The sequence below is a fragment of the Bombina bombina genome, chromosome 5 (assembly GCF_027579735.1).
Source record: "Bombina bombina isolate aBomBom1 chromosome 5, aBomBom1.pri, whole genome shotgun sequence".
Lineage (NCBI taxonomy): Eukaryota > Metazoa > Chordata > Amphibia > Anura > Bombinatoridae > Bombina > Bombina bombina.
This window is the reverse complement of record NC_069503.1, coordinates 309,135,485-309,159,537: the sequence shown is the minus strand read 5'-3', so window position 1 is coordinate 309,159,537 and position 24,053 is coordinate 309,135,485. Positions and strand designations below refer to the sequence as shown.

Sequence of the window (24,053 nt, the reverse complement as noted above, 5' to 3'; positions counted from 1 at the left end):
ATGTGGAAAAAAACTAGGCCCCAATAAGTTTTGTCACCAAACATATATAAAAACGATTAAACATGCCAGCAAACGTTTTATATTACATTTTTATAAGAGTATGCATCTCTATTAGTAAGCCTGATACCAGTAGCTATCACTGCATTTAAGGCTTTACTTACATTAATCCGGTATAAGCAGCATTTTCTAGCAAATTCCATCCCTAGAAAAATATTAACTGCACATACCTTATTGCAGGAAAACCTGCACGCCATTCCCTCTCTGAAGTTACCTCACTCCTCAGAATATGTGAGAACAGCCATGGATCTTAGTAACTTCTGCTAAGATCATAGAAAACGCAGGCAGATTCTTCTTCTAAATACTGCCTGAGATAAACAGCACACTCCGGTACCATTTAAAAATAACAAACTGAGTATAAAACACCACTCTGCTCTTACGACCTCCATCTTTGTTGAGGGTTGCAAGAGAATGACTGGATATGGCAGTTAGGGGAGGAGCTATATAGCAGCTCTGCTGTGGGTGATCCTCTTGCAACTTCCTGTTGGGGAGGAGAATATCCCATAAGTAATGGATGATCCGTGGACTGGATACACTTAACAAGAGAAATTAACATTTTATTATCTAATCTCTTCTATAAACCACGGGGAGTGTAATGTCTTCTGCTGTCTGTGTTTACACAGCTTATCTATAGATTGGACTTAAGGCCAGAAACTTTCAGAATAGGTGGGGATACTACAGGCTAAATCAACTATTTCAAATGCCAATATAAGGGTAAAGGAAATACTTTATACAATTTAATACACTCCAGCAGGTAAAGTGGATCATTGGAAAAAAAATTAAAGGGGAGAATTTTTTTTAGTAAACTGTTCTTTTAACCACCAAATAATCACCTAGCTCTGAATTTGAACTTATGTTAAGCAGCCCCAGGGATAGGCAGCGAGTGAACACTAAATATAGTGATACCTAATTAGCTATGACCTTAATCACTTAGACAGAATATGAACACTGATTCCAGCAAGGATTGGCTAGAGCAAAAGCACAGATCACATGAAGCTGAGCAGGGCCTAAATGCTTTTGAATTGGCAGAGTCATGGGAAAGTTGCTTAGATTTTACAAGTGATTTACAGGGACATTACTCTCGGTGTAAATGTAAAATTAAACAAGAATACGACAACATTTATTTCACAAGTCCAGATAATACCACTTATTTTTATTAGTGGAGATCTTTCTAATGGTACATAATGTAATTGAAAGTGAAATGACAAAGTAAACTAAAATCCTTCCTATTCTATTTGTGTATTGATTAATGGCTGTAACATAAACCCCCAAACCCAAGAGCTGTACTCTGAAGACAGATACATCTGCAATTATGTTTTCACCACATTAATAATAAAAATATATATTTGTAAACAAACAAATTCAAGAAATGTATTTCCCATGAAAAAAAGGTACCATTGAAATGGCTGTTGTCACAAATACCACTCCCTGTACTTATCCCATACATTGTTTTTTAAATCACTACTGCATGTAACTGTTCTATAAACTATGAAACTACTTTACTGCAAATACTTGGAACTGAGGTGACCAATGAAAAAAAAATGTTTCAAGGAGTTGTCCCTAAACACTGGTCACCGAAATAAAGAGATCAGGATAAGGCAGACCTGGTTTGTCTGAAAAGGTGAAGGAATTTCAGGTTATGAAAGGGCACACAGAGCACTACTGCTCTGCCCTCATTTGAAATGTCCTCCTGTAGAGGTGAAAACAACAGTCCAATGACGGAAATAATTTATAAATAGTTAATTAAGAGTCCAAGACTATATACATTATTTAAAACAAACATGCAGATATACTACTATGACATGGAGAAATACTTAGGATCTGCTGATAGTTTGTGTTAGTGAACTTGTGTTTATATATTAAACACTGACTGTGTTTTGCTTAAATATGCTGTACGATAGTTTTAAATAGTTGAATATATATCATTTTAAAAGCAAGATCGGAAAATTAAATTATTGACAAAGCACACATAATAAGAAGAAACTGCTATTTTCTATCTGTTCCCTGGATATCCTGTTGTATTGGGTATTTAGTGGATAGCTACATGTATTTATTTTAAACTGCATTAGGCAATTTCCAAACCCCTGAAGTGATCTGGAGTCCAGAGAGCTGAGCTTTCTGTTTACCCCTAAATGTGGTGATATCACAGCCTGGAATGCAAACATTACTATTTAGATCCTGGAGACTTACAGTCTGCTTGAAATGATGATCTGCATCACCAAAGCTGGAGTATTAGCATGCAGGATTTAACAGAAAACATATCTCTGAATTAAAATGCTTGTATGATAACAATCTGAAACATACACTAGTAGTCTTCTAAAATGTGTCTTGGTATTTTCTTTATGATAATATCCCATAAGCTTGCTAATCTAATACCTCTTAAAGTGCATATGTGAGAAATACACGTATAATGAAATGTAAATAGTTAAAGACCACAAAGGACAGAATTCTCCAAGGTGAAGTCGTAGTGAAATCTTGCGAAGTTCTCTTCTAGATTATATAATGGAACTCTTTCAGGCATCTCTTTACAAATGTTCTGCATCTCCTGGACATGAGGGGCTAAGGTGAAAGGGATGTCATTGAGGAGTTCTGCCATTACTGCATTTCCGTCAGATGTTTGGCTGATGAGTTTATTGTTTTCAGACCCATCTCTATTTAAATGATGTGTAGTCTCTTGAGGTACCTAAAAATAAACATAAAAGTACATTACAAAATAGTTCTAGTAGCATTTAAAGGGACATAAAACTAAAATGTTTTCTTTCATAATTCAGATAGAACATATTAAACATCTTTCCAATTGACTTTTATGATCAAATGTTCTTTGTTTTCTTGTTATACTTTGTTTAAAAGCAGGGATGTAAGCTCAGGAATGTGCACGTCTGCAGCACTATATGGCAGCAGTTTTGCAACAATGTTATACATTTGCAAGAGCACTAGATGGCAGCGCTATTTCCTGTCATGTAGTGCCTCAGGCATGTGCATGCTGCCTATCTAAATATCTATTCAACAAAGAATAACATAAGAACAAAGCTTATTTGATAATAGAAGTAAATCGGAAACTATTTTATAATTGTATTATCTCTAAAAAATGAAAGAACATGTTTTGGTTTCGTGTCCCTTTGATTATGACTGACAACATTTTGACTTTTAACAGATACATGTGATACAAAATATGCTTAAAAATACATCAAGGATCAAACCGGTAACAATCAGGCCTTACCAAAATGTAATGATGTGAGACTCTCAAGAAATACATAAATCCTGATTGTGGTTTCCTCTGTATTATTTATGCAGCTATCAGATGCAAACTAAGCTATATGCATAATGGGTCTAAGAGTTAAAAGGGGCTAATTCTTTGAAAAAAATTACATACAATTATAAGTACTGTACCTCAAACATGTTCCTTAAAAAGAGATAATAAAAAGTGGTAAAGCAATTGTACCAGAACAAAATGATCACCACTGTGAACATTGTTTGTTCCTACATAAATGTTTGTGAATTCATAGACAGGATGGGTCAGATTGATGGACAATAACAAAATGCCTAACAACCTTATGATTTCTTTATGTTATCTCTATTTTACCTTATTCTCACTTGATAGAATTACATCATTTATGCTTACCTGATAAATTAATTTCTTTCTTGGTGGTGAAAGTCTACAATCCATTACTTATGGGAATTACTCTTCTCTACCACTAGGAGGAGGCAAAGATACCTAAACCCCAAGAGCTCTATAAAACCCCTCAAACATAACTCAGTCTAATGTATAGCCTAGCAAGTGAGGTAAGAAAAGGGAATAAGAGCCATAAAAGGAGCAGGGAAAAAAAGATGTGCTGACGAAAAATCTAACCCCCCCCCCCAAAAAAAAAGTGTGGGGTCTCGTGGACACTCACCACCCTGAAATAAATTAATTTATCAGGTAAGTATAAATTATGTTTTCTTTCATACAGGAGGTGAGAGTCCACATTCCTTTACCCTTGGGAACTAATACCCAAGCTGTGGATTCCACAAGTAATAATATAAAGGGAGGGACTTTTTCACTGAGGAAATAAATCCACAACCCCAAAAAAATTTTTATCTCTTTTTTTATTTTTATAATTCACTTAAAAACAGAATTAACCATCAATCTGAGACGACTGCCTGAAGAACCTTTCTACCACAGACTGCTTCAGAAAAAGCGAAAACATCAAAATGGTAGAATTTAGCAAAAGTATGCAAAGAAGACCATGTAGCTGCCTTGCAAATTTGATAAACTGAAGTCTCATTCCTAAAAGCCCAAGAAGTGACAACTGACCTAGTAGAATGAGCAGTAATCTGCTGCCTTGGAGGCTGACCTGCCTAAAAAAAAGCTCTGTGAATCAAAAAAATTTAACCAAGAGGCTAATGAAATAGCAGAGACCTTCTGACCTTTCCTAAAAAAAAATTAAGAAAAACTAGATGTTTGTCTAAAATGCTTAGTAGCATCAACATAATATTGAATTGCCCTAAAAACATCCAGAGAATGCAAAGATCTTTAAGAAGGATTCATAGGATTAGGACACAATGAACGAAAAACAATCTCTCTGCCCATTTGTCTGAAGAAACAACCCCTTCAAAAAACTTAACAGACTTAACCTGATGAAAAATCAAATAAGGATGCGCCTAAGAAAGAGCAGACAACTCAGAAACTATCGTAGCAGAAGATATAGCTAAAAGAAATACAACTTTCCAAGAAAGTAGTTTAGTTTAAAGGGACAGTCAACCATAGAATTGTTAAGGTTTTAAAAGATAGATAATCCCTTTATTACTCATTCCCCAGTTTTGCATAACCAACATAGTTATATTAATGTACTTTTTACTTTTTTGATTACCTTGTATCTAGGAACCTTCTTCCAGCCCCTTGATCACATGACTGTGACTGTTTATTATCTATTGTCTTAAATTTAGCATTGTATTGTGCTAGATCTTAAATAACTTTCTGTGCCTGAACACAGTGTTATCTATATAGCCCACATGTACTTTCTGTCTCTTTGTGTTGAAAAGAGATTTAAAAAGCATGTGATAAGAGGCAGCCCTCAAAGGCTTAGAACTTATATATGAGCCTACCTATGTTTAGTTTAAACTAAGAATACCAAGAGAAAAAAGCAAATTTGATGATAAAAGTAAATTGGAACGTCAATTAAAATTAAAAGTCCTATCTGAATAATCAAAGTTTAATTTATACTTGACTGTCCCTTTAATGTCCAGTTTATGCATAGGTTCAAAAGGAGGAGCCTGTAAAATTCTTAACACTAGGTTAAAATTCCATGGAGGAAAAATAGGCTTGATAGCGGGTTTAATACAGATCAAAGCCTGAACAAAACAATAAAAATCAGGAAGATTAGCAATATTTCTGTGGAGCAAAACTGAAAGAGCTGAAATCTGCCCTTTCAGAGAACTGGCAGATAGACCCTTATCTAGGCCATCCTGCAAAAATGGAAGAATCCTAGAAATCCTGAAAGAATGCCAGGAAAAATCATGATTTATACACCAAGAAATAGATAGATCTTCCTAGTAACAGGTTTACGAGCCTGAATCAGAGTTTCAATCACAGAATATGAGAAACTCCTATGTCTCAATTTCCATGCCATCAAGTTCAGCGACTTGAGATTCGAATGGAAAAAAGGACCTTGGGACAGAAGGTCTGAACGATGAGGAAGAGGGCAAGGAGGGCAACTAGACATTTGAACCAGATCCACATACCAAAACCAGCGAGGCCACGCTCGGGAAATCAGGATTACAAACAACTTCTCTAGCCTTATCTGGAAATCACTCTGGGAAGAAGAACCAGAGGAGGGAACAGATAAGACGGCTGAAAAAAACAAGGAACTACTAGAGCATCCACTACCACTGCCTGAGGATCCCTGGACCTCCCAAAGTACCTTGGAAGTTTGTTGTTCAAACGAGAGGCCATCGGATCTATTTCTTGGAGACCCCAAAGCGCTACAATCTGATTGAAAACATCCTGGTGAAGAGACCACTCCCCTGGATGTCGAGACTGACAACTGAGAAAGTCCGCCTCCCAATTGTTCACTCCTGGGATGTGAATGGCAGAAATTAGACAAGAATTAGCTTCTGCCCAAGAGAGAATCCGAGACACCATCATTGCCTGGGAACTGTGATTTCCCCCTGATGCTTGATATAAGCTACTGCTGTGACATTATCTGTTACCCTTTTAAACAGAGGCTAAACTTGAAAGGCTCTAAAAATTGCAAAGAGTTCCAGAATATTGACTAGCTCGTCTCCAGAGGATACCAAACCCCCTCTGCTGTCAGAGACCCCCAAACAGCTCCCAAACCTGAAAGACTTGCATCTCTAGTGACCACAGTCCTGGCAGGACGAGCAAAATAAGCCCCCTGAATAATAAACTGATCATCTAGCCACCAAGTGGGACTGGGATCCAAAAATACCTTTGAGACAGCCGATTATAATCCCTGCACCATTGATGCAGCATACAAAGCTGAAGTGGCCTTATGTGAAATCAAGCAAATGGAATTGCATCTGAAGCTGCAATAAAAAAACAACAATTCTGCTAAAGGAAAAAAATGGGGCTTTAACCAAGATATAGTCCAGGTAAGGAAATACTGCAATACCCTGAGCTCTGATTACAGACAAAAGTGCACCCAGAACCTTGGTAAACATTCTTGGAGCTGTAGCCAGACCAAATGGAAGAGCAACGAACTGAAAATGATTGTCCAGAAAAGCAAACCTTAGAAACTGGAAATGTTCTCTGAGAATTGGAACATGAAAGTAAGCATCCTTTTAATCTATTGTGGAACTAAAGTGACCTTGTTGAATAAAAGGCAGAACAGCCCTGATAGTTTCCATTCTGAAAGATTGAATTCTTACAAATTTGTTCAGAGTCTTTAGATCTAGAACTTGTCTGAAAGTGCCTGCAAAGAAACTGGAACAAAAACTCCCATATCTTCCAGATCTTAGACAGATTTAAGAAAAGCTTGAGATTTTACAGGATTTTTTGGAATATTGGACAGAAAAAAACCTTCCTCTGGGAGACGACATTCTTAATCCAATTTGATATACCTGAAAAATAACATTCTGATCCCAGGGATCTGGAACAGAATGAAACCAAGCCTCCTGAAAGAGACTTAATCTGCCCGACCAGAATTTATGGGTTGGGGGCATCACCTTCATGTGGTTTAGAAGTATGGACGGATTTCATACCCTGCTTAGACTTGTTCCAGATAGAATTAGGTCTCCAGATTGAACCAGAGGAATCTTGCTTTGGAACAGAGGAGTCAGTTCTCTGTTCCTTCTTCTGACGAAAGTAACGAAAATGATAAGATGCTTTGTATTTTCCTTTAGACTTTCTGTCTTGAGGACGAAAAGCTCCATTTACTTCCAGTAATAGTAGAAATAATAGAATCTAAATCAAACCAAAATAATGTATTTTCCTGAAAGGAAAGAGACAATCTAGATTAAGACACCATATCAGTAGACCAGGATGTAAGCCACAAGGCCCTCCTAGCAAGAATTGCTAAAGACATTAATCTTTAGAATATCAAATACAGCATCACAATTACACTAACAGGGTCATCAGAAAACTGAAAGACTAGACAACCAGTAGGTATAGCAGCAGCCAAATCAGCAATAGAAATAGCTGGTCTGAGAACATAAACAGAGTGTAAAAAGCCACATAGCCCCTTGATGACATGGGCTACTCTGTGGCAAAGAGTAAAAAATACTCCAAAAACCTGGCCAACCATGACCAGGTTAGGTAGATGGACCAAGGACATAGCCCAAGTTCCCACTAATCTGGAACACCCCAACCAGCCCTGAGATCCAAGATGCCAAAACCACCCAAGACTGGGTCAGGAAAAAGGTCAAGCGAAGCTTCAGCAACCGGTCTCAGGGAGAAAAACAGGACCGGGCACCTAATAGTTCAGGCAAACCTTACCCTAGAACTAAAGTCCCCAGCTGACCAAAAAGCCAGACACAAGGGATATGGATGCATATCCAGAGTATCCGGATAACGATAAGAACTCGAAAGCCCCGACCAAAGGAAGGAACCATCCCTAGCTAAAGTCCAACGCCCCCTCGAGGTAAAAAAAATCCTACTAGCAGGACTAGTCTCCCTTTAATCTCCGCACAAGCAGAGGAAACAAGGAAGAGAAAGGCACTAAGCCTACCCAGCTTTGGAAAAACCCGAGCTAAACAAAGTCCCCGAAGGGAACAACCATCACTTGGGAACACAGATCCCTAAAAGGAGATCCATCTCACCCGGAGACAATGGAAGAAGACCCAAAGGTCTCTTATATAATAAAGACAGACAGTACACGTCAAAGAGTAATAGCTGTATATAGATAAACTGTAAAAAGCTTACGCGTACACCTGCATGGTGTCAAGAGCTGCAACAGGTTTCAAACTGCAAACCTTCCGCATGCTAGACAGCTATCCTGTACAAGCTGTTGGACCAAGCCCAAAAGGACAAATCCAGAGGCCTAAAAATAAAGGCCAAACAGCTCAACTGCAGTCAGGGGCATTAAGCCCTCCAACCCTCCACCACATGGGGGAGGAAACGCTAAGTTCTGATGAAATCAGATGTCAGATAGAGTGACGCAGCGGAAAACTCCCCTGCCTGGCCATCTATGACTGAATGCTATAAGGACTGAAACAATCCTTCCTGCCTCACGGACCTACAGGTCCTCTTGAATGCTTAGTTGAACATGAAAAACAATGATAACCTGAGCACTTCTACCGAACCAGCAGAGCAGAACAGCGCCACGTGTCTGAACAGCCGCAAGACCAAACGAATCCGACACGACTAGCCTGCACCCAGGGTCCTAAACGACAAGCTGCATACATTTTCCCTCATAGGGGAAAAAAATGTAAAACAGACATTTTTAACATAGGACTAAAATGTCCAAAACAACTACCGAAGAAGTAATAAAGAGTATCAATCCCAGAAGGTTCCCAAAGGAAACAAAAACAAATAAAAGACATCCCATCGGATATAAATAAAATATAAGGCAACCCGGAGGTAATGCCCAAAAAGACACAGGCCTACCCACAGGACCAGCCAAACGGAGCCCTATCTTTCAAAAACTGGGAAAGAACTCAAACAAGGAGATTAATCAGGTAATCAGGAGATTACTTCATCCCTGTGTGTCTAATGAGGTTCACCATTCGAATTAGCAGACTGAAAATCCCCATATCTGGTAACGATAGGATCATTCAATAACTGAAAAACATGTCTGAGCAATACCCAAAGGTGCGCAATCCTGTAACGAAAGGCACAACATTCAGGGACTGTTACACCCGTGGGGAACTGTAGAGGCCCTCCCCAAGGCGGAAGGCCCGGAACAATAGGGCACAAGCACATTCTCAAAGAAACGTCTGGACTCTGCAGATGAACAATCGCCAACATTATGTAGAAGCGAAAACGTGCTGCAACCTCCGGGGGGAACATACCCCCCTGCATGGAGGAATCAGAAACTGGGTTTAACCGCATGTGTAGAAGTATGTATTGGTAGGGAACTTGCCTCTCGGTGGACAGGACCCCCAGAGGTGGATGGCTCAGCAGTCCCTTGATTCCCCGAGCCCAAGGAACCAGGCGCTCTGAAATGGCATACGGAACAAAACTGGTTGATATGTGTCAACGAGGCCAATCCGGATTCGTCACCGGACACAGATCTCAGCATCAGAATCCTCCATAACTGGATAGAGGAAAACAAAATTTATGCTTACCTGATAAATTTATTTCTCTTGTGGTGTATCCAGTCCACGGGTTCATCCATTACTTGTGGGATATTCTCCTTCCCAACAGGAAGCTGCAAGAGGACACACACAGCAGAGCTGTCTATATAGCTCCTCCCCTAACTGCCACCCCCAGTCATTCGACCGAAGACAAGCAAGAAAAAAAGGAGAAACTATAGGGTGCAGTGGTGACTGTAGTTTAAAAATAAAAAACACCTGCCTTAAAATGACAGGGCGGGCCGTGGACTGGATACACCACAAGAGAAATAAATTTATCAGGTAAGCATAAATTTTGTTTTCTCTTGTAAGGTGTATCCAGTCCACGGATTCATCCATTACTTGTGGGATACCAATACCAAAGCTATAGGACAGGGATGAAGGGAGGGACAAGGCAGGTACTTAAACGGAAGGTACCACTGCATGCAAAACCTTTCTCCCAAAAATAGCCTCCGAAGAAGCAAAAACAGAATTTATGTTTACCTGATAAATTACTTTCTCCAACGGTGTGTCCGGTCCACGGCGTCATCCTTACTTGTGGGATATTCTCTTCCCCAACAGGAAATGGCAAAGAGCCCAGCAAAGCTGGTCACATGATCCCTCCTAGGCTCCGCCTTCCCCAGTCATTCGACCGACGTAAAGGAGGAATATTTGCATAGGAGAAACCATATGATACCGTGGTGACTGTAGTTAAAGAAAATAAATTATCAGACCTGATTAAAAAACCAGGGCGGGCCGTGGACCGGACACACCGTTGGAGAAAGTAATTTATCAGGTAAACATAAATTCTGTTTTCTCCAACATAGGTGTGTCCGGTCCACGGCGTCATCCTTACTTGTGGGAACCAATACCAAAGCTTTAGGACACGGATGAAGGGAGGGAGCAAATCAGGTCACCTAGATGGAAGGCACCACGGCTTGCAAAACCTTTCTCCCAAAAATAGCCTCAGAAGAAGCAAAAGTATCAAACTTGTAAAATTTAGTAAAAGTGTGCAGTGAAGACCAAGTCGCTGCCTTACATATCTGATCAACAGAAGCCTCGTTCTTGAAGGCCCATGTGGAAGCCACAGCCCTAGTGGAATGAGCTGTGATTCTTTCAGGAGGCTGCCGTCCGGCAGTCTCATAAGCCAATCTGATGATGCTTTTAATCCAAAAAGAGAGAGAGGTAGAAGTTGCTTTTTGACCTCTCCTTTTACCAGAATAAACAACAAACAAGGAAGATGTTTGTCTAAAATCCTTTGTAGCATCTAAATAGAATTTTAGAGCACGAACAACATCCAAATTGTGCAACAAACGTTCCTTCTTTGAAACTGGATTCGGACACAAAGAAGGCACGACTATCTCCTGGTTAATGTTTTTGTTAGAAACAACTTTCGGAAGAAAACCAGGTTTAGTACGTAAAACCACCTTATCTGCATGGAACACCAGATAAGGAGGGGAACACTGCAGAGCAGATAATTCTGAAACTCTTCTAGCAGCAGAAATTGCAACCAAAAACAAACTTTCCAAGATAATAACTTAATATCAACGGAATGTAAGGGTTCAAACGGAACCCCCTGAAGAACTGAAAGAACTAAATTGAGACTCCAAGGAGGAGTCAAAGGTTTGTAAACAGGCTTGATTCTAACCAGAGCCTGAACAAAGGCTTGAACATCTGGCACAGCTGCCAGCTTTTTGTGAAGTAACACAGACAAGGCAGAAATCTGTCCCTTCAAGGAACTAGCAGATAATCCTTTCTCCAAACCTTCTTGAAGAAAGGATAGAATCTTAGGAATTTTTACCTTGTCCCAAGGGAATCCTTTAGATTCACACCAACAGATATATTTTTTCCATATTTTGTGGTAAATTTTTCTAGTTACAGGCTTTCTGGCCTGAACAAGAGTATCAATGACAGAATCTGAGAACCCTCGCTTTGATAAGATCAAGCGTTCAATCTCCAAGCAGTCAGTTGGAGTGAGACCAGATTCGGATGTTCGAACGGACCTTGAACAAGAAGGTCTCGTCTCAAAGGTAGCTTCCATGGTGGAGCCGATGACATATTCACCAGGTCTGCATACCAAGTCCTGCGTGGCCACGCAGGAGCTATCAAGATCACCGATGCTCTCTCCTGATTGATCCTGGCTACCAGCCTGGGGATGAGAGGAAACGGCGGGAATACATAAGCTAGTTTGAAGGTCCAAGGTGCTACTAGTGCATCTACTAGAGTCGCCTTGGGATCCCTGGATCTGGACCCGTAGCAAAGAACCTTGAAGTTCTGACGAGAGGCCATCAGATCCATGTCTGGAATGCCCCACAATTGAGTAATTTGGGCAAAGATTTCCGGATGGAGTTCCCACTCCCCCGGATGAAATGTCTGACGACTCAGAAAATCCGCTTCCCAATTTTCCACTCCTGGGATGTGGATTGCAGACAAGTGGCAGGAGTGAGTCTCCGCCCATTGAATGATTTTGGTCACTTCTTCCATCGCCAGGGAACTCCTTGTTCCCCCCTGATGGTTGATGTACGCAACAGTCGTCATGTTGTCTGATTGAAACCGTATGAACTTGGCCTTTGCTAGCTGAGGCCAAGCCTTGAGAGCATTGAGTATCGCTCTCAGTTCCAGAATATTTATCGGTAGAAGAGATTCTTCCCGAGACCAAAGACCCTGAGCTTTCAGGGGTCCCCAGACCGCGCCCCAGCCCACCAGACTGGCGTCGGTCGTGACAATGACCCACTCTGGTCTGCGGAAGCTCATCCCCTGTGACAGGTTGTCCAGGGACAGCCACCAACGGAGTGAATCTCTGGTCCTCTGATTTACTTGTATCGTCGGAGACAAGTCTGTATAGTCCCCATTCCACTGACTGAGCATGCACAGTTGTAATGGTCTTAGATGAATGCGCGCAAAAGGAACTATGTCCATTGCCGCTACCATCAAACCTATTACTTCCATGCACTGCGCTATGGAAGGAAGAGGAACAGAATGAAGTATTTGACAAGAGTTTAGAAGTTTTGATTTTCTGGCCTCTGTCAGAAAAATCCTCATTTCTAAGGAGTCTATTATTGTTCCCAAGAAGGGAACCCTTGTTGACGGAGATAGAGAACTTTTTTCTACGTTCACTTTCCACCCGTGAGATCTGAGAAAGGCCAGGACAATGTCCGTGTGAGCCTTTGCTTGAGGAAGGGACGACGCTTGAATCAGAATGTCGTCCAAGTAAGGTACTACTGCAATGCCCCTTGGTCTTAGCACCGCTAGAAGGGACCCTAGTACCTTTGTGAAAATCCTAGGAGCAGTGGCTAATCCGAACGGAAGTGCCACAAACTGGTAATGCTTGTCCAGGAATGCGAACCTTAGGAACCGATGATGTTCCTTGTGGATAGGAATATGTAGATACGCATCCTTTAAATCCACCGTGGTCATGAATTGACCTTCCTGGATGGAAGGAAGAATTGTTCGAATGGTTTCCATTTTGAACGATGGAACCTTGAGAAACTTGTTTAGGATCTTGAGATCTAAGATCGGTCTGAATGTTCCCTCTTTTTTGGGAACTACGAACAGATTGGAGTAGAACCCCATCCCTTGTTCTCCTAATGGAACAGGATGAATCACTCCCATTTTTAACAGGTCTTCTACACAATGTAAGAATGCCTGTTTTTTTATGTGGTCTGAAGACAATTGAGACCTGTGGAACCTCCCCCTTGGGGGAAGCCCCTTGAATTCCAGAAGATAACCTTGGGAGACTATTTCTAGTGCCCAAGGATCCAGAACATCTCTTGCCCAAGCCTGAGCGAAGAGAGAGAGTCTGCCCCCCACCAGATCCGGTCCCGGATCGGGGGCCAACATCTCATGCTGTCTTGGTAGCAGTGGCAGGTTTCTTGGCCTGCTTTCCTTTGTTCCAGCCTTGCATTGGTCTCCAGGCTGGCTTGGCTTGAGAAGTATTACCCTCTTGCTTAGAGGACGTAGCACTTGGGGCTGGTCCGTTTCTGCGAAAGGGACGAAAAACAGAATTTATGTTTACCTGATAAATTTCTTTCTCCAACGGTGTGTCCGGTCCACGGCGTCATCCTTACTTGTGGGATATTCTCTTCCCCAACAGGAAATGGCAAAGAGCCCAGCAAAGCTGGTCACATGATCCCTTCTAGGCTCCGCCTACCCCAGTCATTCGACCGACGTTAAGGAGGAATATTTGCATAGGAGAAACCATATGGTACCGTGGTGACTGTAGTTAAAGAAAATAAAATATCAGACCTGATTAAAAAAACCAGGGCGGGCCGTGGACCGGACACACCGTTGGAGAAAGAAATTTATCAGGTAAACATAAATTCTGTTTTCTCCAACATAGGTGTGTCCGGTCCACGGCGTCATCCTTACTTGTGGGAACCAATACCAAAGCTTTAGGACACGGATGAAGGGAGGGAGCAAATCAGGTCACCTAAATGGAAGGCACCACGGCTTGCAAAACCTTTCTCCCAAAAATAGCCTCAGAAGAAGCAAAAGTATCAAACTTGTAAAATTTGGTAAAAGTGTGCAGTGAAGACCAAGTCGCTGCCCTACATATCTGATCAACAGAAGCCTCGTTCTTGAAGGCCCATGTGGAAGCCACAGCCCTAGTGGAATGAGCTGTGATTCTTTCGGGAGGCTGCCGTCCGGCAGTCTCGTAAGCCAATCTGATGATGCTTTTAATCCAAAAAGAGAGAGAGGTAGAAGTTGCTTTTTGACCTCTCCTTTTACCTGAATAAACAACAAACAAGGAAGATGTTTGTCTAAAATCCTTTGTAGCATCTAAATAGAATTTTAGAGCGCGAACAACATCCAAATTGTGCAACAAACGTTCCTTCTTTGAAACTGGTTTTGGACACAGAGAAGGTACGATAATCTCCTGGTTAATGTTTTTGTTAGAAACAACTTTTGGAAGAAAACCAGGTTTAGTACGTAAAACCACCTTATCTGCATGGAACACCAGATAAGGAGGAGAACACTGCAGAGCAGATAATTCTGAGACTCTTCTAGCAGAAGAAATCGCAACTAAAAACAAAACTTTCCAAGATAATAACTTAATATCAACGGAATGTAAGGGTTCAAACGGAACCCCCTGAAGAACTGAAAGAACTAAATTGAGACTCCAAGGAGGAGTCAAAGGTTTGTAAACAGGCTTGATTCTAACCAGAGCCTGAACAAAGGCTTGAACATCTGGCACAGCTGCCAGCTTTTTGTGAAGTAATACCGACAAGGCAGAAATCTGTCCCTTCAGGGAACTTGCAGATAATCCTTTTTCCAATCCTTCTTGAAGGAAGGATAGAATCCTAGGAATCTTAACCTTGTCCCAAGGGAATCCTTTAGATTCACACCAACAGATATATTTTTTCCAAATTTTGTGGTAAATCTTTCTAGTCACAGGCTTTCTGGCCTGAACAAGAGTATCGATAACAGAATCTGAGAATCCTCGCTTCGATAAAATCAAGCGTTCAATCTCCAAGCAGTCAGCTGGAGTGAAACCAGATTCGGATGTTCGAACGGACCCTGAACAAGAAGGTCTCGTCTCAAAGGTAGCTTCCAAGGTGGAGCCGATGACATATTCACCAGATCTGCATACCAAGTCCTGCGTGGCCACGCAGGAGCTATCAAGATCACCGACGCCCTCTCCTGCTTGATCCTGGCTATCAGCCTGGGGATGAGAGGAAATGGCGGGAACACATAAGCTAGTTTGAAGGTCCAAGGTGCTACTAGTGCATCCACTAGAGCCGCCTTGGGATCCCTGGATCTGGCCCCGTAGCAAGGAACTTTGAAGTTCTGACGAGAGGCCATCAGATCCATGTCTGGAATGCCCCACAGGTGAGTGACTTGGGCAAAGATTTCCGGATGGAGTTCCCACTCCCCCGGATGCAATGTCTGCCGACTCAGAAAATCCGCTTCCCAATTTTCCACTCCTGGGATGTGGATAGCAGACAGGTGGCAGGAGTGAGACTCCGCCCAAAGAATAATTTTGGTTACTTCTTCCATCGCTAGGGAACTCCTTGTTCCCCCCTGATGGTTGATGTACGCAACAGTCGTCATGTTGTCTGATTGAAACCGTATGAACCTGGTCCTCGCAAGCTGGGGCCAGGCCTGGAGAGCATTGAATATCGCTCTCAGTTCCAGAATATTTATCGGTAGAAGAGATTCTTCCCGAGACCAAAGACCCTGAGCTTTCAGGGATCCCCAGACCGCGCCCCAGCCTATCAGACTGGCGTCGGTCGTGACAATGACCCACTCTGGTCTGTGGAACATCATCCCTTGAGACAGATTGTCCAGGGACAGCCACCAACGGAGTGAGTCTCTGGTTCTCTGATTTACTTGTATCTTCGGAGACAAGTCTGTATAGTCCCCATTCCACTGACTGAGCATGCACAGTTGTAATGGTCTTAGATGAATGCGCGCAAAAGGAACTATGTCCATCGCCGCCACCATCAACCCGATCACTTCCATGCACTGAGCTATGGAAGGAAGAGGAACGGAATGAAGTATCCGACAAGAGTCCAGAAGCTTTGTTTTTCTGGCCTCTGTTAGAAAGATCCTCATTTCTAAGGAGTCTATAATTGTTCCCAAGAAGGGAACCCTTGTTGACGGGGATAGAGAACTCTTTTCCACGTTCACTTTCCAGCCGTGAGATCTGAGAAAGGCCAGGACAATGTCCGTGTGAGCCTTTGCTTGAGGAAGGGACGACGCTTGAATCAGAATGTCGTCCAGGTAAGGTACTACTGCAATGCCCCTTGGTCTTAGCACCGCTAGAAGGGACCCTAGTACCTTTGTGAAAATCCTTGGAGCAGTGGCTAATCCGAAAGGAAGCGCCACGAACTGGTAATGTTTGTCCAGGAATGCAAACCTTAGGAACCGATGATGTTCCTTGTGGATAGGAATATGTAGATACGCATCCTTTAAATCCACCGTGGTCATGAATTGACCTTCCTGGATGGAAGGGAGGATAGTTCGAATGGTTTCCATCTTGAACGATGGGACCTTGAGAAATTTGTTTAAGATCTTGAGATCTAGGATTGGTCTGAACGTTCCCTCTTTTTTGGGAACTATGAACAGATTGGAGTAGAACCCCATCCCTTGTTCTCTTAATGGAACAGGATGAATCACTCCCATTTTTAACAGGTCTTCTACACAATGTAAGAACGCCTGTCTTTTTATGTGGTCTGAAGACAACTGCGACCTGTGGAACCTCCCCCTTGGGGGAAGTCCCTTGAATTCCAGAAGATAACCCTGGGAGACTATTTCTAGCGCCCAAGGATCCAGAACATCTCTTGCCCAAGCCTGAGCGAAGAGAGAGAGTCTGCCCCCCACCAGATCCGGTCCCGGATCGGGGGCCAATATTTCATGCTGTCTTGGTAGCAGTGGCAGGTTTCTTGGCCTGCTTTTCCTTGTTCCAGCCTTGCATTGGTCTCCAAGCTGGCTTGGCCTGAGAAGTATTACCCTCTTGCTTAGAGGACGTAGCACCTTGGGCTGGTCCGTTTTTACGAAAGGGACGAAAATTAGGTCTATTTTTTGCCTTGAAAGGCCGATCCTGAGGAAGGGCGTGGCCCTTACCCCCAGTGATATCAGAGATAATCTCCTTCAAGTCAGGACCAAACAACGTTTTCCCCTTGAAAGGAATGTTTAGTAGCTTGTTCTTGGAAGACGCATCAGCCGACCAAGATTTCAACCAAAGCGCTCTGCGCGCCACAATAGCAAACCCAGAGTTCTTAGCCGCTAACTTAGCCAATTGCAAAGAGGCGTCTAGAGTGAAAGAATTAGCCAATTTGAGAGCATTGATTCTGTCCATAATCTCCTCATAAGGAGGAGAGTCACTATCGAGCACCTTAAGCAGTTCATCAAACCAGAAATATGCGGCAGTAGTGACAGGGACAATGCATGAAATGGGTTGTAGAAGGTAACCCTGCTGAACAAACATCTTTTTAAGCAAACCTTCTAATTTTTTATCCATAGGATCTTTGAAAGCACAACTATCCTCTATGGGAATAGTGGTGCGTTTGTTTAAAGTAGAAACCGCTCCCTCGACCTTGGGGACTGACTGCCATAAGTCCTTTCTGGGGTCGACCATAGGAAACAATTTTTTAAATATGGGGGGAGGGACGAAAGGAATACCGGGCCTTTCCCATTCTTTATTAACAATGTCCGCCACCCGCTTGGGTATAGGAAAAGCTTCTGGGAGCCCCGGCACCTCTAGGAACTTGTCCATTTTACATAGTTTCTCTGGGATGACTAAATTTTCACAATCATCCAGAGTGGATAATACCTCCTTAAGCAAAATGCGGAGATGTTCCAATTTAAATTTAAATGTAATCACCTCAGATTCAGCCTGCTGAGAAATGTTCCCTAAATCAGTAATTTCTCCCTCAGACAAAACCTCCCTGGCCCCCTCAGATTGGGTTAGGGGCCCTTCAGAGATATTAATATCAGCGTCGTCATGCTCTTCAGTAACTAAAACAGAGCAGCCACGCTTACGCTGACAAGGGTTCATTTTGGCTAAAATGTTTTTGACAGAATTATCCATTACAGCCGTTAATTGTTGCATAGTAAGGAGTATTGGCGCGCTAGATGTACTAGGGGCCTCCTGAGTGGGCAAGACTCGTGTAGACGAAGGAGGGAATGATGCAGTACCATGCTTACTCCCCTCACTTGAGGAATCATCTTGGGCATCATTGTCATTATCACATAAATCACATTTATTTAAATGAATAGGAATTCTGGCTTCCCCACATTCAGAACACAGTCTATCTGGTAGTTCAGACATGTTAAACAGGCATAAACTTGATCAGAAAGTACAAAAAACGTTTTAAAATAAAACCGTTACTGTCACTTTAAATTTTAAACTGAACACACTTTATTACTGCAATTGCGAAAAAACATGAAGGAATTGTTCAAAATTCACCAAATTTTCACCACAGCGTCTTAAAGCCTTGAAAATATTGCACACCAATTTTGGAAGCTTTAACCCTTAAAATAACGGAACCGGAGCCGTTTTAAGCTTTAAACCCCTTTACAGTCCCTGGTATCTGCTTTGCTGAGACCCAACCAAACCCAAAGGGGAATACGATACCAAATGACGCCTTCAGAAGTCTTTTATAAGTATCAGAGCTCCTCTCACATGCGACTGCATGCCATGCCTCTCAAAAACAAGTGCGCAACACCGGCGCGAAAATGAGACTCTGCCTATGCTTTGGGAAAGCCCCTAAAGAATAAGGTGTCTAAAACAGTGCCTGCCGATATTATTATATCAAAATACCCAGATAAAATGATTCCTCAAGGCTAAATATGTGTTAATAATCAATCGATTTAGCCCAGAAAAAGTCTACAGTTTAAATAAGCCCTTGTGAAGCCCTTATTTACAATCGTAATAAACATGGCTTACCGGATCCCATAGGGAAAATGACAGCTTCCAGCATTACATCGTCTTGTTAGAATGTGTCATACCTCAAGCAGCAAGGGACTGCAAACTGTTCCCCCAACTGAAGTTAATTGCTCTCAACAGTCCTGTGTGGAACAGCCATGGATTTTAGTTACGGTTGCTAAAATCATTTTCCTCATACAAACAGAATTCTTCATCTCTTTTCTGTTTCTGAGTAAATAGTACGTACCAGCACTATTTGAAAATAACAAACTCTTGATTGAATAATGAAAAACTACAGTTAAACACTAAAAAACTCTAAGCCATCTCCGTGGAGATGTTGCCTGTACAACGGCAAAGAGAATGACTGGGGTAGGCGGAGCCTAGAAGGGATCATGTGACCAGCTTTGCTGGGCTCTTTGCCATTTCCTGTTGGGGAAGAGAATATCCCACAAGTAAGGATGACGCCGTGGACCGGACACACCTATGTTGGAGAAATTAGGTTTATTTTTGGCCTTGAAAGACCTATCCTGAGGAAGGGCGTGGCCCTTGCCCCCAGTGATATCAGAGATAATCTCTTTCAAGTCAGGGCCAAACAGCGTTTTCCCCTTGAAAGGAATGTTAAGCAATTTGTTCTTGGAAGACGCATCCGCTGACCAAGATTTTAACCAAAGCGCTCTGCGCGCCACAATAGCAAAACCAGAATTTTTCGCCGCTAACCTAGCCAATTGCAAAGTGGCGTCTAGGGTGAAAGAATTAGCCAATTTGAGAGCACGAATTCTGTCCATAATCTCCTCATAAGAAGAAGAATTATTATTGAGCGCCTTTTCTAGCTCATCGAACCAGAAACACGCGGTTGTAGTGACAGGAACAATGCATGAAATTGGTTGTAGAAGGTAACCTTGCTGAACAAACATCTTTTTAAGCAAACCTTCTAATTTTTTATCCATAGGATCTTTGAAAGCACAACTATCTTCTATGGGTATAGTGGTGCGTTTGTTTAGAGTAGAAACCGCCCCCTCGACCTTGGGGACTGTCTGCCATAAGTCCTTTCTGGGGTCGACCATAGGAAACAATTTTTTAAATATGGGGGGAGGGACGAAAGGTATACCGGGCCTTTCCCATTCTTTATTTACAATGTCCGCCACCCGCTTGGGTATAGGAAAAGCTTCGGGGGGCCCCGGGACCTCTAGGAACTTGTCCATTTTACATAGTTTCTCTGGAATGACCAAATTCTCACAATCATCCAGAGTGGATAACACCTCCTTAAGCAGAGCGCGGAGATGTTCCAATTTAAATTTAAATGTAATCACATCAGGTTCAGCTTGTTGAGAAATTTTCCCTGAATCTGAAATTTCTCCCTCAGACAAAACCTCCCTGGCCCCCTCAGACTGGTGTAGGGGCCCTTCAGAACCAATATCATCAGCGTCCTCATGCTCTTCAGTATTTTCTAAAACAGAGCAGTCGCGCTTTCGCTGATAAGTGGGCATTTTGGCTAAAATGTTTTTTTATTTTGAATTATCCATTACAGCCGTTAATTGTTGCATAGTAAGGAGTATTGGCGCGCTAGATGTACTAGGGGCCTCCTGTGTGGGCAAGACTGGTGTAGACGAAGGAGGGGATGATGCAGTACCATGCTTACTCCCCTCACTTGAGGAATCATCTTGGGCATCATTTTCTCTAAATTTTGTGTCACATAAATCACATCTATTTAAATGAGAAGGAACCTTGGCTTCCCCACATTCAGAACACAGTCTATCTGGTAGTTCAGACATGTTAAACAGGCAAAAACTTGATAACAAAGTACAAAAAACGTTTTAAAATAAACCGTTACTGTCACTTTAAATTTTAAACTGAACACACTTTATTACTGCAATTGCGAAAAAGTATGAAGGAATTGTTCAAAATTCACCAAAATTAAAGCCTTAAAAGTATTGCACACCAAATTTGGAAGCTTTAACCCTTAAAATAACGGAACCGGAGCCGTTTTTATATTTAACCCCTTTACAGTCCCTGGTATCTGCTTTGCTGAGACCCAACCAAGCCCAAAGGGGAATACGATACCAAATGACGCCTTCAGAAAGTCTTTTCTATGTATCAGAGCTCCTCACACATGCATCTGCATGTCATGCTTCTCAAAAACAAGTGCGCAATACAGGCGCGAAAATGAGACTCTGCCTATGATTAGGGAAAGCCCCTAGAGAATAAGGTGTCCAATACAGTGCCTGCCGGTTATTTTACATAATTCCCAAGATTAAAATAATTCCTCAAGGCTATGGAGTATAAAATATGTTTATATATAAATCGATTTAGCCCAGAAAATGTCTACAGTCTTAAAAAGCCCTTGTGAAGCCCTTTTTTTCTTTCTGTAATAAAAATGGCTTACCGGATCCCATAGGGAAAATGACAGCTTCCAGCATTACATCGTCTTGTTAGAATGTGTCATACCTCAAGCAGCAAAAGTCTGCTCACTGTTCCCCCAACTGAAGTTAATTCCTCTCAACAGTCCTGTGTGGAAACAGCCATCGATTTTAGTAACGGTTGCTAAAATCATTTTCCTCTTACAAACAGAAATCTTCATCTCTTTTCTGTTTCAGAGTAAATAGTACATACCAGCACTATTTTAAAATAACAAACTCTTGATTGAATAATAAAAACTACAGTTAAACACTAAAAAACTCTAAGCCATCTCCGTGGAGATGTTGCCTGTACAACGGCAAAGAGAATGACTGGGGAAGGCGGAGCCTAGGAGGGATCATGTGACCAGCTTTGCTGGGCTCTTTGCCATTTCCTGTTGGGGAAGAGAATATCCCACAAGTAAGGATGACGCTGTGGACCGGACACACCTATGTTGGAGAAAGTATCAAATTTATAGAACTTTGAAAAAGTATGAAGCGAAGACCAAGTCGCCGCCTTACAAATCTGTTCAACAGAGGCCTCATGTTTAAAAGCCCATGAGGAAGCTACTGCTCTAGTAGAATGAGCTGCAATTCTTTCAGGAGGCTGCTGGCCAGCAGTCTCATAAGCTAAGCGTATTATACTTCTTAGCCAAAAAGAAAGAGAAGTTGCCGAAGCCTTTTGGCCTCTCCTCTGTCCAGAGTAGACAACAAACAAAGCAGATGTTTGACGAAAATCCTTCGTAGCTTGTAAATAAAACTTTAAAGCACAAAGCACATCAAGATTGTGTAATAGACGTTCCTTCTTTGAAGAAGGATTAGGACATAGTGAAGGAACAACAATCTCCTGATTGATATTCTTATTAGATACCACCTTAGGAAGAAACTCAGGTTTGGTACGTAACACTACCTTATCTGCATGGAAAATCACATAAGGGGAATTACATTGTAAAGCAGATAACTCTGAAACTCTTCGAGGCGAGGAGATAGCTACTAAAAACAGAACTTTCCAAGATAAAAGCTTAATATCTATGGAATGCAAAGGTTCAAACGGAACCCCTTGAAGAACTTTAAGAACTAAATTTAAACTCCATGGCGGAGCAACAGGTTTAAACACAGGCTTGATTCTAACTAAAGCCTGACAAAACGCCTGAACATCTGGAACCTCAGCCAGACGTTTGTGCAAAAGAATAGACAGAGCAGAAATCTGTCCCTTTAAGGAACTAGCTGACAATCCCTTCTCCAATGCTTCTTGGAGAAAAGATAATATCCTAGGAATCCTGACCTTACTCCATGAGTAACCCTTGGATTCACACCAGTGAAGATATTTACACCATATCTTATGATATATCTTCCTGGTGACAGGCTTTCAAGCCTGAATTAAGGTATCAATGACCGATTCGGAAAAAACAAGCTTTGATAGAATCAAGCGTTCAATCTCCAAGCAGTCAGACGTAGAGAAATTAGATTTGGATGATTGAAGGGACCTTGAAGTAGAAGGTCCTGCCTTAGCGGCAGAGTCCATGGTGGAAAAGATGACATGTCCCCCAGATCTGCATACCAAGTCCTGAGTGGCCACGCAGGGGCTATCAAGATTACCGAAGCTCTCTCCTGCTTGATCTAGGCAATCAGACGAGGGAGCAGAGGAAACGGTGGAAACACATAAGCCAGGCTGAAGGACCAGGGCGCTGCTAGAGCATCTACCAACGCTGCCTTGGGATCCCTGGACCTGGACCCGTAACAAGGAAGCTTGGCGTTCTGACGAGACGCCATGAGATCCAGTTCTGGTTTGCCCCATAGTTGAATCAACTGGGCAAATACCTCCGGATGGAGCTCCCACTCCCCCGGATGAAAAGTCTGCCGACTTAGAAAATCCGCCTCCCAGTTCTCTACTCCTGGGATATGGATAGCTGAGAGATGGCAAGAGTGAACCTCTGCCCATAGAATTATCTTTGAAACCTCCAACATTGCCAGGGGGCTCCTTGTTCCCCCCTGATGGTTGATATAGGCTACAGTCGTGATGTTGTCCGACTGAAATCTGATGAACCTGACCGCAGCTAGCTGAGGCCAAGCCTGAAGAGCATTGAATATCGCTCTTAGTTCCAGAATGTTTATCGGAAGGAGGGACTCCTCCTGAGTCCACGAACCCTGAGCCTTCAGGGAGTTCCAGACTGCACCCCAGCCCAGAAGGCTGGCATCTGTCGTTACTATAGTCCATTCTGGCCTGCGGAAACTCATTCCCTTGGACAGATGGACCCAAGATAGCCACCAGAGAAGAGAATCCCTGGTCTCTTGATCCAGATTTAGTAGAGGGGACAAATATGTGTAATCCCCATTCCACTGATTGAGCATGCAAAGTTGCAGTGGTCTGAGATGTAGGCGGGCAAACGGAACTATGTCCATTGCCGCTACCATTAATCCGATTACCTCCATACACTGAGCCACTGACGGATGGGAAGTGGAATAAAGAGCACGGCAGGAAGTTAGAAGTTTTGACAACCTGACCTCTGTCAGATAAATCTTCA

The 24,053-nt window shown here is 42.3% G+C and overlaps 1 protein-coding gene across 3 annotated transcripts in view; it reads right to left on the bottom strand.

Annotated features, from left to right (window-relative positions):
* Window positions 1–1,176: 1,176 nt before the first annotated feature.
* The window catches only part of UMAD1 (UBAP1-MVB12-associated (UMA) domain containing 1), a 295,126-nt gene continuing 272,249 nt past the window's right edge, over window positions 1,177–24,053 (bottom strand). For all 3 annotated transcript variants that reach the window (XM_053714092.1, XM_053714091.1, XM_053714090.1), the window contains exon 4: window positions 1,177–2,740. In XM_053714092.1, the coding sequence (XP_053570067.1) occupies window positions 2,483–2,740 (258 nt within the window). In that variant the 3' untranslated portion in view covers window positions 1,177–2,482. The remainder of the gene's footprint in view (window positions 2,741–24,053) is intronic.